The 15,201-nt window shown below is 49.0% G+C and overlaps 1 protein-coding gene and 1 long non-coding RNA gene across 11 annotated transcripts in view; one reads left to right on the forward strand and one right to left on the reverse strand.

The window, feature by feature from the left end:
• sec63 (SEC63 homolog, protein translocation regulator) overlaps positions 1–15,201 on the reverse strand; it is a 54,861-nt gene that overhangs the window by 7,904 nt on the left and 31,756 nt on the right. For both annotated transcript variants that reach the window (XM_052524624.1, XM_052524623.1), the window contains exons 8-14: positions 11,562–11,670; positions 11,233–11,327; positions 7,472–7,604; positions 4,962–5,054; positions 4,625–4,770; positions 3,991–4,138; positions 1,223–1,305 (exon numbers count right to left, since the gene is read on the reverse strand). In XM_052524624.1, coding sequence (XP_052380584.1) covers positions 1,223–1,305; positions 3,991–4,138; positions 4,625–4,770; positions 4,962–5,054; positions 7,472–7,604; positions 11,233–11,327; positions 11,562–11,670 — 807 coding nt within the window. The remainder of the gene's footprint in view (positions 1–1,222; positions 1,306–3,990; positions 4,139–4,624; positions 4,771–4,961; positions 5,055–7,471; positions 7,605–11,232; positions 11,328–11,561; positions 11,671–15,201) is intronic.
• On the forward strand, positions 11,796–15,195 carry LOC127931566 (uncharacterized). Of its 9 annotated transcripts, XR_008141786.1 has the most exons (7): positions 11,796–11,871; positions 12,008–12,047; positions 12,259–12,634; positions 13,018–13,105; positions 13,188–13,310; positions 13,632–13,713; positions 14,010–15,195. It is a non-coding gene; the product is annotated as an uncharacterized LOC127931566 (long non-coding RNA). The 9 variants fall into 9 exon arrangements; XR_008141792.1 differs by lacking the exon at positions 13,632–13,713 and having other exon boundaries at positions 14,051–15,195; XR_008141788.1 differs by lacking the exons at positions 13,632–13,713; positions 14,010–15,195 and adding an exon at positions 13,714–13,984.

The following is a 15,201-nucleotide window of genomic DNA, read 5'->3' on the forward strand; positions in this document are numbered from 1 at the left end:
CCCTCCCTCTACCCCTCCAACCCTCCCTCCAACCCTCCCTCTACCCCTCCAACCCAACCTCCCCCCCTCCAACCCTCCCTCTACCCCTCCAACCCTCCCTCTACCCCTCCAACCCTCCCTCCAACCCTCCCTCTACCCCTCCATCCATCCCTCCAACCCTCCCTCTACCCCCATCCAACCCTCCCTCCAACCCTCCCTCTACCCCTCCATCCCTCCCTCCAACCCTCCCCATCTACCCCTCCATCCAACCCTCCCTCCATCCCCCTCCCTCCATCCAACCCCATCCATCCAACCCTCCAACCCTCCGGCCATCCAACTCCAACCCTCCAGCCAACCCTCCGTCCATCCAACCCTCCCTCTACCTCCATTCAACCCTCCTCTACCCCTTCAACCCTCCATCCAACCCTCCATCCGTCCATACATCCCTCCATCCATCCGTCCAAACCCTCCCTCCCTCCATCCCTCCATCCCTCCATCCATCCACCCTCCCTCCCTCCGTCCAACCCTCCATCCATCCAACCCATCCCTCCATCCAACCCTCCATCCAACCCTCCCTCCATCCATCCGTCCAAACCCTCCCTCCCTCCATCCATCCCTCCATCCATCCGTCCAACCCTCCCTCCATACATCCCTCCATCCATCCAACCCTCCCTCCAACCCTCCCTCCCTCCCTCCATCCATCCAACCCTCCCTCCCTCCATCCGTCCAACCCTCCCTCCCTCCATACATCCCTCCATCCATCCGTCCAACCCTCCCTCCATACATCCCTCCATCCATCCAACCCTCCCTCCAACCCTCCCTCCCTCCCTTCATCCAACCCTCCCTCCATCCATCCATCCAACCCCATCCCTCCATCCAACCAGCCATACATCCCTCCATCCATCCAACCCTCCCTCCAACCCTCCCTCCATCCATCCATCCATCCAACCCTCCCTCCCTCCCTCCAACCCTCCCTCCATCCAACCCTCCCTCCATCCATCCATCCAACCCTCCATCCATCCAACTTCCTGGTCCATCCGTCCAACCAGCCATCCAACCCTCCCTCCCTCCCTCCATCCATCCATCCAACCCTGGAGAGACTCCATCAACAGGTTCCATCCAACCCTCCCTCCCTCCAGGAGATCCAACCCTCCATCCAACCCTCCCTCCCTCCATCCATCCCTCCCTCCCTCCATCCATCCATCCATCCATCCCTCCCTCCCTCCATCCAACACTCCCTTACCGCCATCCTCTTCCTGGTCAGGGTGACCGTAACTGTGACGATGGATCCAGCTGTGATGTTATTGCTGTCTTCATCATCCAGGACTGGAGAGACAACAGAAGACAACAGGTTAGAGATGAGACAGCAGTAACAGTCCAGGAGAGACAACAGGTTAGAGATGAGACAGTAACAGTCCAGGAGAGACAACAGAAGACAACAGGTTATCTGTTGAGACAGCCAGTTAGATGTGGTTTCATGCCCGTATCTGTTGAGACAGCCAGTTAGATGTGGTTTCATGCCAGTATCTGTCGAGACAGCCAGTTAGATGTGGTTTCATGCCAGTATCTGTCGGGACAGCCAGTTAGGTGTGGTTTCATGCCAGTATCTGTCGGGACAGCCAGTTAGATGTGGTTTCATGCCAGTATCTGTCGGGACAGCCAGTGAGATGTGGTTTCATGCCAGTATCTGTCGAGACAGCCAGTGAGATGTGGTTTCATGCCAGTATCTGTCGAGACAGCCAGTTAGATGTGGTTTCATGCCAGTATCTGTTGAGACAGCCAGTTAGTTAGATGTGGTTTCATGCCAGTATCTGTCGAGACAGCCAGTTAGAGATGTGGTTTCATGCCAGTATCTGTCGAGACAGCCAGTTAGATGTGGTTTCATGCCAGTATCTGTCGAGACAGCCAGTTAGTTAGATGTGGTTTCATGCCAGTATCTGTCGGGACAGCCAGTTAGATGTGGTTTCATGCCAGTATCTGTCGAGACAGCCAGTTAGATGTGGTTTCATGCCAGTATCTGTCGGGACAGCCAGTTAGATGTGGTTTCATGCCAGTATCTGTCGAGACAGCCAGTTAGATGTGGTTTCATGCCAGTATCTGTTGAGACAGCCAGTTAGATGTGGTTTCATGCCAGTATCTGTTGAGACAGCCAGTTAGATGTGGTTTCATGCCAGTATCTGTCGAGACAGCCAGTTAGATGTGGTTTCATGCCAGTATCTGTCGGGACAGCCAGTTAGATGTGGTTTCATGCCAGTATCTGTCGGGACAGCCAGTTAGATGTGGTTTCATGCCAGTATCTGTCGGGACAGCCAGTTAGATGTGGTTTCATGCCAGTATCTGTCGGGACAGCCAGTTAGATGTGGTTTCATGCCAGTATCTGTCGGGACAGCCAGTTAGATGTGGTTTCATGCCAGTATCTGTCGGGACAGCCAGTTAGATGTGGTTTCATGCCAGTATCTGTCGGGACAGCCAGTTAGATGTGGTTTCATGCCAGTATCTGTCTGGACAGCCAGTTAGATGTGGTTTCATGCCAGTATCTGTCGGGACAGCCAGTTAGATGTGGTTTCATGCCAGTATCTGTCGGGACAGCCAGTTAGATGTGGTTTCATGCCAGTATCTGTCGGGACAGCCAGTTAGATGTGGTTTCATGCCAGTATCTGTCGGGACAGCCAGTTAGATGTGGTTTCATGCCAGTATCTGTCGGGACAGCCAGTTAGATGTGGTTTCATGCCAGTATCTGTCGGGACAGCCAGTTAGATGTGGTTTCATGCCAGTATCTGTCGGGACAGCCAGTTAGATGTGGTTTCATGCCAGTATCTGTCGGGACAGCCAGTTAGATGTGGTTTCATGCCAGTATCTGTCGGGACAGCCAGTTAGATGTGGTTTCATGCCAGTATCTGTCGGGACAGCCAGTTAGATGTGGTTTCATGCCAGTATCTGTCGGGACAGCCAGTTAGATGTGGTTTCATGCCAGTATCTGTCGGGACAGCCAGTTAGATGTGGTTTCATGCCAGTATCTGTCGGGACAGCCAGTTAGATGTGGTTTCATGCCAGTATCTGTCGGGACAGCCTGTTAGATGTGGTTTCATGCCAGTATCTGTCGGGACAGCCAGTTAGATGTGGTTTCATGCCAGTATCTGTCGGGACAGCCAGTTAGATGTGGTTTCATGCCAGTATCTGTCGAGACAGCCAGTTAGATGTGGTTTCATGCCAGTATCTGTCGGGACAGCCAGTTAGATGTGGTTTCATGCCAGTATCTGTCGGGACAGCCAGTTAGATGTGGTTTCATGCCAGTATCTGTCGAGACAGCCAGTTAGATGTGGTTTCATGCCAGTATCTGTCGGGACAGCCAGTTAGATGTGGTTTCATGCCAGTATCTGTCGGGACAGCCAGTTAGATGTGGTTTCATGCCAGTATCTGTTGAGACAGCCAGTTAGATGTGGTTTCATGCCAGTATCTGTCGGGACAGCCAGTTAGATGTGGTTTCATGCCAGTATCTGTTGAGACAGCCAGTTAGATGTGGTTTCATGCCAGTATCTGTCTGGACAGCCAGTTAGATGTGGTTTCATGCCAGTATCTGTCGGGACAGCCAGTTAGATGTGGTTTCATGCCAGTATCTGTCGGGACAGCCAGTTAGATGTGGTTTCATGCCAGTATCTGTCTGGACAGCCAGTTAGATGTGGTTTCATGCCAGTATCTGTCTGGACAGCCAGTTAGATGTGGTTTCATGCCAGTATCTGTCGGGACAGCCAGTTAGATGTGGTTTCATGCCAGTATCTGTCGGGACAGCCAGTTAGATGTGGTTTCATGCCAGTATCTGTCTGGACAGCCAGTTAGATGTGGTTTCATGCCAGTATCTGTCGAGACAGCCAGTTAGATGTGGTTTCATGCCAGTATCTGTCTGGACAGCCAGTTAGATGTGGTTTCATGCCAGTATCTGTCGGGACAGCCTGCAGGAACTAAAATTGAGTGAATACAAACACAAACTTCAGAGAAGGGGCGTGACCTCACCCTGCAGCTTGGTATCCATGGTGATGGACGGGAAGCTGGCGAGTACGGCCATAACCTCGTCATACTTCTCCTCGCCAAGGAAACGGAGCATGCTCCGACGGTCCGAGTCCTTCAGGCTGACCAGGTCCTGCAGGCTACGCACCTTGTACTGGGGAGAGGTTACTATAGTTACCATACCATAATGCACCTTGTACTGGGGAGAGGTTACTATAGTTACCATACCATAATGCACCTTGTACTGGGGAGAGGTTACTATAGTTACCATACCATAATACACCTTGTACTGGGGAGAGGTTACTATAGTTACCATACCATAATACACCTTGTACTGGTTACCACCTAATACTGGTTACCATAGTAACACACCTTATACTGGAGGGAGGGTATAGGGAGGAGGGGAGAGAATTACTGTGTTATGGCTCCATCTCAATTGGTCTTACTGCAATTCCTCACAACCTATCTCCTTGCATCCTTCTCAACTCTATTGGACGACTAGATCCAAGGTCCCTCCCCTCAGACTTTTTCCTCCAATGGGTTTTGAGAAGGTGAGAAGAGAGGATGTAAGGAATCGAGGAAAGAGGAATTGAGAAAGAGGCCTCGTACACAGAGCCAAACGTTGTCTGGGTGACGGTACCTTCTTGGAGACGCAGTAGCGGAGGTGCTCCTCTTCAAAGTGAGGAAGCTGCAGCAGAGGAGACTTGGACTCCTGCAGACCCTGGACGATCATCTGGGTCAGCTTCATACAGTTCTCTATCGACACCAGCCTGGGGGCATGGAACCCTGCACACACAGGCCAGCATGCATCTGTGTGTCAGTTTGGTCAAGTGTCTGTGTGTGTGTCAGTCTGCTGTTGGCCAGCATGGTGAGTTGACAGTGTGTGTGTGTGTGTGTGTGTGTGTGTGTGTGTGTGTGTGTGTGTGTGTGTGTGTGTGTGTGTGTGTGTGTGTGTGTGTGTGTGTGTGTGTGTGTACCTCCTCTGCTGTTGGCCACCATGGTGAGTTGACAGCCCACGTTGACCATCTCCTGGAGCAGAGCTGGACTCTTCCTCACCACAAACCTTTGGTCTGTAACACAGAGAGACAGAGACAGAGACAGAGACAGAGAGAGAGAGTGACAGAGAGAGAGAGTGACAGAGAGAGAGAGTGACAGAGAGAGAGAGTGACAGAGAGAGAGAGTGACAGAGAGAGTGAGAGAGTGAGAGAGTGAGAGAGAGACAGAGCGGGCGGGGGTGCTAAAGGAGATCCTTAAACTTGACCCCAAAAAAACATCTGGGTCAGATGGTTTAGACCCTTTCTTCTTTAAGGTTGCTGCCCCTATCACCACCAAGCCCAACCTTTTTAACCTGTCTCTCCTCTCTGGGGAGGTTCCCATTGCTTGGAAGGCAGCCAGGGTCCATCCTTTATTTAAAGGGGGAGATCAAGCTGATCCTAACTGTTATAGGCCCATGTATATTTTTCCCCCGTTTATCAATTGTTGGAAAAAAACCTGTCAATATTCAGCTGGCTGGCTTTCTTGATGTCTATAGTATTCAGGTATGTAACCTGTTCTCTGCTCAGGTTAAGAATCTGTCACTGCAACCTTAAAGGTCCTCAATGATGTCACCATTGACCTAGATTCTAAGCAGTGTTGTGCTGCTATTTTTATTGACTTGGCCAAAGCTGTTGATACGGTAGACCATTCCATTCTTGTGGGCCGGCTAAGGAGTATCGGTGTCTCTGTGGGGTCTTTGGCCTGGTTTGCTAACTACCTCTCTCAAAGAGTGCAGTGTATAAAGTCAGAACATCTGCTGTCTCAGCCACTGCCCATCACCAAGGGAGTACCCCAAGGCTCGATCCTAGGCCCCACGCTCTTCTCAATTTACGTCAACAACATAGCTCAGGCACGAGGAAGCTCTCTCATCCATTTACAGTCTTATACTCAGCTGGCCCCTCCCCAGATTGTGTTAAACTCTCTACAACAAAGCTTTCTTAGTGTCCAACAAGCTTTCTCTGCCCTGAACCTTGTTATGAACACCTCCAAAACAAAGGTGATGTGGTTTGGTAAGAAGAATGTCCCTCTCCCCACCGGTGTGATTACTACCTCTGAGGGTTTAGAGGTTGAGGTAGTCACCTCATACAAGTACTTGGGAATATGGCTAGACGGTAGACTGTCTTTCTCTCAGCACATATCAAAGCTGCAGGCTAAGGTTAAATCTAGACTTGGTTTCCTCTATCGTAATCACTCCTCTTTCACCCCAGCTGCCAAACTAACCCTGATTCAGATGACCATCCTACCCAGGCTAGATTACAGAGACATGATTTATAGATCGGCAGGTAAGGGTGCTCTCTAGCGGCTAGATGTTCTATACCATTCGGCCATCAGATTTTCCACCAATGCTCCTTATAGGACACATCACTGCACTCTATACTCCTCTGTAAACTGGTCATCTCTGTATACCTGTCGCAAGACCCACTGGTTGATGCTTATTTATAAAACCCTCTTAGACCTCACTCCCCCCTATCTGAGATATCTACTGCAGCCCTCATCCTCCACATACAAGACCCGTTCTGCCAGTCACATTCTGTTAAAGGTCCCCAAAGCACACATCCCTGGGTCTCTCCTCTTTTCAGTTCGCTGCAGCTAGCGACTGGAACGAGCTGCAACAAACACTCAAACTGGACAGTTTTATCTCCATCTCTTCAATCATGGACACTCTTACTGACTGTTGTGGCTGCTTCGCGTGATGTATTGTTGTCTCTACCTTCTTGGCTGTGGTCTGTGCTCAATAATGTTTTTACCATGTCATGTGTTGCTACCACGCCGTGTTGCTACCACGCCGTGTTGGGTCTCTCTTTATGTAGCCTTGTGTTGTCTCTCTTGTTCCGTGTGTGCGTGCGTGTGCGTGTGTGTGTGTGTGTTTTCCCCGCAGGAGGCCTTTGCCTTCTGGTAGGCCGTCATTGTAAATAAGAATTTGTTTTTAACGGACTTGCCTAATTAAATATAGGTTCAATAAATAAAAATTGTGAATGTAGGACGCTTTTCCCCTGGTTCATTTTAATGCCAGCCAAGTAAGCTATACTCCTGTTGTAAATAGAAGCAATGTGCTGAATATTAGGAAAGCTGATTAATAAATATAGTAGGCCTAGCCTATAAAAAGCCGATGGGATCCTCCTCTTTTTAATAGAGGCCATCACTCTGTTTAATCAACCTATATAAATGTTGTGCAACATGAGTTCATGGGCTCACATGAACTGTTTAATTAGATTTTCTAATACATTTACATTGATGTCAGAGTGATTAGAGGGACAATAGAGTGCTGAGTACCAGGCAGTTAGCAGGTTTGGTAGGTTAGTAATGACCATCAGCAGCATCAGAGCTCAGAGAAGTCTAATTACCGTGACTAAACGGTAAAAGTGGAATTTGAATGTTGTCATGACTTGTGACCGCCGGTGTGGCGGTAATTCGGTAACCGTAGCAGCCCTGTGTGCGCGGTGTGTCGTACCCTCTTCGATGTCGTCTGAGACCTCCATGCGTGCCAGGTGAGCCAACACCAGTACCCGGGCCTTAAGACTGTATGGGTAGCAGAATGGAGGCTCCTTCTTCTTCACGTTGATGTTCCCCAACTCACGGATCAGCTAGAGAGAGACAGGGAGAGGTTTAACAGACCGAGAAGAGACCCACACACAGAGGCCGAGAGAGACCCACACACAGAGGCCCAGAGAGAGACCGACACGCAGAAAGAGAGAAAGAGAGAAAGAGAGAGAAGAGAGAGAGAGAGAGAGAGAGAGAGAGACCGACACGTAGACAGACAGGTCGACAGCAGGGATGCAAACTGGTGAGGAACCAAAAAGGTCTTTGCTGTTGCACTGAAACATGGAATAAATCCCTGCAGAGAGAAATGCAGGTTTTTAATTAAACAACACAATATTAAACAACACAATATGACCTACATGATCAGTCTCTGTGTGTCAAATAAAGTGGTTCATGTGAACCTAATTCACAGCTAAAAAACAAAGATAATAGAACGCTTGTTGCCATGACAGCCTTTATAATAGAACGCTTGTTACCATGACAGCCCTTATAATAGAACGCTTGTTGCCATGACAGCCTTTATAATAGAACGCTTGTTGCCATGACAGCCTTTATAATAGAACGCTTGTTACCATGACAGCCTTTATAATAGAACGCTTGTTACCATGACAGCCTTTATAATAGAACGCTTGTTACCATGACAGCCTTTATAATAGAATGCTTGTTACCATGACAGCCTTTATAATAGAACGCTTGTTACCATGACAGCCTTTATAATAGAACGCTTGTTACCATGACAGCCTTTATAATAGAACGCTTGTTACCATGACAGCCTTTATAATAGAACGCTTGTTACCATGACAGCCTTTATAATAGAACGCTTGTTACCATGACAGCCTTTATAATAGAACGCTTGTTACCATGACAGCCTTTATAATAGAACGCTTGTTACCATGACAGCCTTTATAATAGAACGCTTGTTGCCATGACAGCCTTTATAATAGAACGCTTGTTACCATGACAGCCTTTATAATAGAACGCTTGTTGCCATGACAGCCTTTATAATAGAACGCTTGTTACCATGACAGCCTTTATAATAGAACGCGTGTTACCATGACAGCCTTTATAATAGAACGCTTGTTACCATGACAGCCTTTATAATAGAACGCGTGTTGCCATGACAGCCTTTATAATAGAACGCTTGTTACCATGACAGCCTTTATAATAGAACGCTTGTTACCATGACAGCCTTTATAATAGAACGCTTGTTACCATGACAGCCTTTATAATAGAACGCTTGTTACCATGACAGCCTTTATAATAGAACGCGTGTTACCATGACAGCCTTTATTATAGAACGCTTGTTACCATGACAGCCTTTATAATAGAACGCTTGTTACCATGACAGCCTTTATAATAGAACACTTGTTAGGTTAGGTTTCTCTGGCTAACTTCGCTAACGGACAAATCAAACCAGCGAGCAAGATACCGTCACTTAACTCTAACAATACTTATTCCACCACACTGTCTCCCGCACCTCAAACTTTCCAAATGACAGTTCTTTTCGGTTACAGCTCATGGAGCACGCTTCGTCACCTTCTCACCCAGTGTCCGTGGTCAGGCTTGTCACCTATCTCTTCGATATCGTTCAGGGGACACGCTGCGGTAAATGGAAAACTGCCCTTCTACTCTGTGCGGTCTTTCCAGAGCATGCTCTGCCGCTGTAACTAGCAAATCGGTTGTCTCTTCAGTCACGTGCTGCATTCCGCTGTTACGATTGGATACAGCCAGTATTGCTCCAAACGTGCATCACTCTTTCTCTTACAACCAGTAGTCTGGCCCCCCCAATAACAACCAGTAGTCTGAGTATTGCTCCAAACGCCCCCCAATAACAACCAGTAGTCTGATCAAAGCCCTTTCTCTTACAGCCAATAACAACCAGTAGTCTGATCCAAAGCCCCCAATAACAACCAGTAGTCTGATCCAAAGCCCCCAATAACAACCAGTAGTCTGATCCAAAGCCCCCCCCAATAACAACCAGTAGTCTGATCCAAAGCCCCCAATAACAACCAGTAGTCTGATCCAAAGCCCCCCCCAATAACAACCAGTAGTCTGATCCAAAGCCCCCCACCAGTAGTCTGATAACAGCCAGTAGTCTGATCCAAAGCCCCCAACCAATAACAACCAGTAGTCTGATCCAAAGCCCCCCAATAACAACCAGTAGTCTGATCCAAAGCCCCCCCCCCCAATAACAACCAGTAGTCTGATCCAAAGCCCCCAATAACAACCAGTAGTCTGATCCAAAGCCCCCAACCAGTAACAACCAGTAGTCTGATCCAAAGCCCCCAATAACAACCAGTAGTCTGATCCAAAGCCCCCCAATCTGAACAACAACCAGTAGTCTGATCCAAAGCCCCCCAATAACCAGTAGTCTGATCCAAAGCCCCCAATAACAACCAGTAGTCTGATCCAAAGCCCCCAATAACAACCAGTAGTCTGATCCAAAGCCCCCAATAACAACCAGTAGTCTGATCCAAAGCCCCCCAATAACAACCAGTAGTCTGATCCAAAGCCCCCAATAACAGCCAGTAGTCTGATCCAAAGCCCCCCAATAACAGCCAGTAGTCTGATCCAAAGCCCCCCAATAACAGCCAGTAGTCTGATCCAAAGCCCCCAATAACAGCCAGTAGTCTGATCCAAAGCCCCCCCAATAACAGCCAGTAGTCTGATCCAAAGCCCCCCAATAACACCCAGTAGTCTGATCCAAAGCCCCCCCCCAATAACAACCAGTAGTCTGATCCAAAGCCCCCCAATAACAACCAGTAGTCTGATCCAAAGCCCCCAATAACAACCAGTAGTCTGATCCAAAGCCCCCCCCAAAAAAACATTTTCTCATCAGATCTACACAAATCACGTAGGTCACCTATTTTAGATTCAACTGTGAATTTCAGCGAAAGGTGACTAATTTGCATCCCTGAGACAGAACGCCAGGCAGGCAGACAGAACGCCAGGCAGGCAGACAGAACGCCAGGCAGGCAGACAGAACGCCAGGCAGGCAGACAGAACGCCAGGCAGGCAGACAGAACGCCAGGCAGGCAGACAGAACGCCAGGCAGGCAGACAGAACGCCAGGCAGGCAGACAGAACGCCAGGCAGGCAGACAGAACGCCAGGCAGGCAGACAGAACGCCAGGCAGGCAGACAGAACGACAGTCAGGCAGACAGAACGCCAGGCAGGCAGACAGAACGCCAGGCAGGCAGACAGAACGCCAGGCAGGCAGACAGAACGCCAGGCAGGCAGACAGAACGCCAGGCAGGCAGACAGAACGCCAGGCAGGCAGACAGAACGACAGTCAGTCAGGCAGACAGAACGACAGTCAGTCAGGCAGACAGAACGACAGTCAGTCAGGCAGACAGAACGACAGTCAGTCAGGCAGACAGAACGACAGTCAGTCAGGCAGACAGAACGACAGTCAGGCAGACAGAACGACAGACAGAACGACAGACAGAACGACAGACAGAACGACAGTCAGGACAGACAGACAGAACGACAGTCAGGCAGACAGAACGACAGTCAGGCAGACAGAACGACAGTCAGGCAGACAGAACGACAGTCAGTCAGGCAGACAGAACGACAGTCAGTCAGGCAGACAGAACGACAGTCAGTCAGGCAGACAGAACGACAGTCAGGCAGACAGACAGAACGACAGACAGAACGACAGTCACTATTTTACCTGTGGTACTTGGATGTTGTCCGTGGGTCGTATGGTGGCCTCTTTGTTGCTGCGGGGGTCAAACTCAAAGGCAGCCGTCAACACCATGGATAACCCTACGACATGAAGCGTGAACAATGCTAATATCGGTACCATTGACCAATTCGATTTGTGCCACAAATGCTAGAAAGTTAGCATTTTTGGAAACAGCGGCCAGGCAACCTAAGCCAAAGCATGGGTTGCTGTCACACGTGGTCCATAAGACTGTTTACATGGCAAGGAAACAAAAATGAGTCATTTTTATACATTTGGGTGAAGTATCAGTTTAAAACTGCGGTTCGTTAACTCACGTTTCATGTTCATGTTGGGCGTCTTGTACATAAAGTGCATGAAGAGTTGTGTGGTGTTGATTAGAATCTGGTCGCCACTGTAACGTATAGACCGATACCACCACGTACCCTGAGGGGGGAGAAGAGACAAGGTTTATAACCGATACCACCACGTACCCTGAGGAGGGAGAAGAGACAAGGTTTATAACCGATACCACCACGTACCCTGAGGGGGGAGAAGAGACAAGGTTTATAACCACCACGTACCCTGAGGGGGAGAAGAGACAAGGTTTATAACCACCACGTACCCTGAGGGGGGAGAAGAGACAAGGTTTATAACCGATACCACCACGTACCCTGAGGGGGAGAAGACACAAGGTTTATAACCGATACCACCACGTACCCTGAGGAGGGAGAAGAGACAAGGTTTATAACCACCACGTACCCTGAGGGGGAGAAGAGACAAGGTTTATAACCACCACGTACCCTGAGGGGAGAAGAGACAAGGTTTATAACCACCACGTACCCTGAGGGGGAGAAGACACAAGGTTTATAACCCATACCACCACGTACCCTGAGGGGGAGAAGAGACAAGGTTTATAACCACCACGTACCCTGAGGGGGAGAAGAGACAAGGTTTATAACCACCACGTACCCTGAGGGGGAGAAGAGACAAGGTTTATAACCACCACGTACCCTGAGGGGGAGAAGAGACAAGGTTTATAACCGATACCACCACGTACCCTGAGGGGGAGAAGAGACAAGGTTTATAACCACCACGTACCCTGAGGGGGAGAAGAGACAAGGTTTATAACCACCACGTACCCTGAGGGGGAGAAGAGACAAGGTTTATAACCACCACGTACCCTGAGAGGGAGAAGACACAAGGTTTATAACCACCACGTACCCTGAGGGGGAGAAGAGACAAGGTTTATAACCACCACGTACCCTGAGGGGGAGAAGAGACAAGGTTTATAACCACCACGTACCCTGAGGAGGGAGAAGAGACAAGGTTTATAACCACCACGTACCCTGAGGGGGAGAAGAGACAAGGTTTATAACCACCACGTACCCTGAGGGGGAGAAGAGACAAGGTTTATAACCACCACGTACCCTGAGCGGGAGAAGAGACAAGGTTTATAACCACCACGTACCCTGAGGGGGAGAAGAGACAAGGTTTATAACCACCACGTACCCTGAGGGGGAGAAGAGACAAGGTTTATAACCACCACGTACCCTGAGGGGGAGAAGAGACAAGGTTTATAACCACCACGTACCCTGAGGGGGGAGAAGAGACAAGGTTTATAACCGACACCACCACGTACCCTGAGGGGGAGAAGAGACAAGGTTTATAACCACCACGTACCCTGAGGAGGGAGAAGAGACAAGGTTTATAACCACCACGTACCCTGAGGGGGAGAAGACACAAGGTTTATAACCGATACCACCACGTACCCTGAGGGGGAGAAGAGACTAGGTTTATAACCGACACCACCACGTACCCTGAGGGGGAGAAGAGACAAGGTTTATAACCACCACGTACCCTGAGGGGGAGAAGACACAAGGTTTATAACCACCACGTACCCTGAGGGGGAGAAGAGACAAGGTTTATAACCACCACGTACCCTGAGGGGGAGAAGAGACAAGGTTTATAACCACCACGTACCCTGAGGGGGAGAAGACACAAGGTTTATAACCACCACGTACCCTGAGGGGGAGAAGACACAAGGTTTATAACCACCACGTACCCTGAGGGGGAGAAGACACAAGGTTTATAACCGATACCACCACGTACCCTGAGGAGGGAGAAGAGACAAGGTTTATAACCGACACCACCACGTACCCTGAGGGGGGAGAAGAGACAAGGTTTATAACCGATACCACCACGTACCCTGAGGGGGAGAAGACACAAGGTTTATAACCGATACCACCACGTACCCTGAGGAGGGAGAAGAGACAAGGTTTATAACCACCACGTACCCTGAGGGGGAGAAGAGACAAGGTTTATAACCGATACCACCACGTACCCTGAGGGGGAGAAGAGACAAGGTTTATAACCACCATGTACCCTGAGGAGGGAGAAGAGACAAGGTTTATAACCACCACGTACCCTGAGGGGGAGAAGACACAAGGTTTATAACCACCACGTACCCTGAGGGGGAGAAGAGACAAGGTTTATAACCACCACGTACCCTGAGGGGGAGAAGACACAAGGTTTATAACCGATACCACCACGTACCCTGAGGAGGGAGAAGAGACAAGGTTTATAACCACCACGTACCCTGAGGAGGGAGAAGAGACAAGGTTTATAACCACCACGTACCCTGAGGGGGGAGAAGAGACAAGGTTTATAACCACCACGTACCCTGAGGAGGGAGAAGAGACAAGGTTTATAACCACCACGTACCCTGAGGGGGAGAAGACACAAGGTTTATAACCACCACGTACCCTGAGGGGAGAAGAGACAAGGTTTATAACCACCACGTACCCTGAGGGGGAGAAGAGACAAGGTTTATAACCACCACGTACCCTGAGGGGGAGAAGACACAAGGTTTATAACCACCACGTACCCTGAGGGGGAGAAGAGACAAGGTTTATAACCACCACGTACCCTGAGGGGGGAGAAGAGACAAGGTTTATAACCACCACGTACCCTGAGAGGGAAAAGAGCAGGGAGTTAAAGAAAGATTGAGGGAACTAGAGAGGGAAGAGCAGAGACAAGGTTTGGGAGGTTTCCAGTAGTTCATACCGGTTCCGTCCCTTTGGTTTAGTTGTTGGGAGGTACTCAAGATTTTCCATATGATTTCCGTTAAAATACAGTCAATCAACGAAACAGAGGTCATATCATTGGTGCACAGTGATGTCATTACTTGTGGTCTTCAAATCGGTTTCTTTCGGTCAATACGTCCCGCGAAATGGCCCATCACGTTTGGTTGTGTTACAAACAAACCAGTTGATTGCAGTGAAACCAAACACGACTGGAAAAGTCACGTTCTGTGTGGGTTATTTACCTGGAATTCACGACACAAGCGGTTCACAAAATGTTTCGTGTTGGGCTAATAAAAACAGATTTTATCAAACAAACGATCATTCATTGTGTAACAATTGGGATTGGGATTGCAAACAGACGAAGATCATCAAAGGTAAACAATTTATTTTAATGCAGTTTGTGATTGTTACACCTGTGCTGGTTGAAATAGTTTTTTTTATGGGGCTCTATTCTCGGATAATCGCATCGTATTCTATCGCAGTAAATCCTGTTTTAAATCTGACAACGCAGTTGGATTAGCAAGATTCTAGGCTTCCGATACATGTGAGACACTTGTATTTTCATGAATGTTTAATATGACTATTTAGGTAGCGATCACCATGTGTTGTGGACTTTCAGCGGGTAGCTAGCGGGTTCCGTGCTCAGAGAGGGTAAAGAAGAAAGGGTCTAATCCATCTAACACAGAGAGGTTAATATAATCATAAGCTTTCTTTTTTAGGGAGACGCACAAAACAAGTTAGGCAGCAGGGATTTTGATCCAGGAATGGGGGTTGAACATCTCTGCTGTAATCAAGAAGCTTGGGCTGTGTTTCAAACTCAAAGTAGACACGCCCTCAGCCCTAACACGCCCTCAGCCCTAACACGCCCTCAGCCCTAACACGCCCTCAGCCC

Source organism: Oncorhynchus keta, chromosome 8 (genome assembly GCF_023373465.1).
Source record: "Oncorhynchus keta strain PuntledgeMale-10-30-2019 chromosome 8, Oket_V2, whole genome shotgun sequence".
NCBI classification, from domain to species: Eukaryota; Metazoa; Chordata; class Actinopteri; order Salmoniformes; family Salmonidae; genus Oncorhynchus; species Oncorhynchus keta.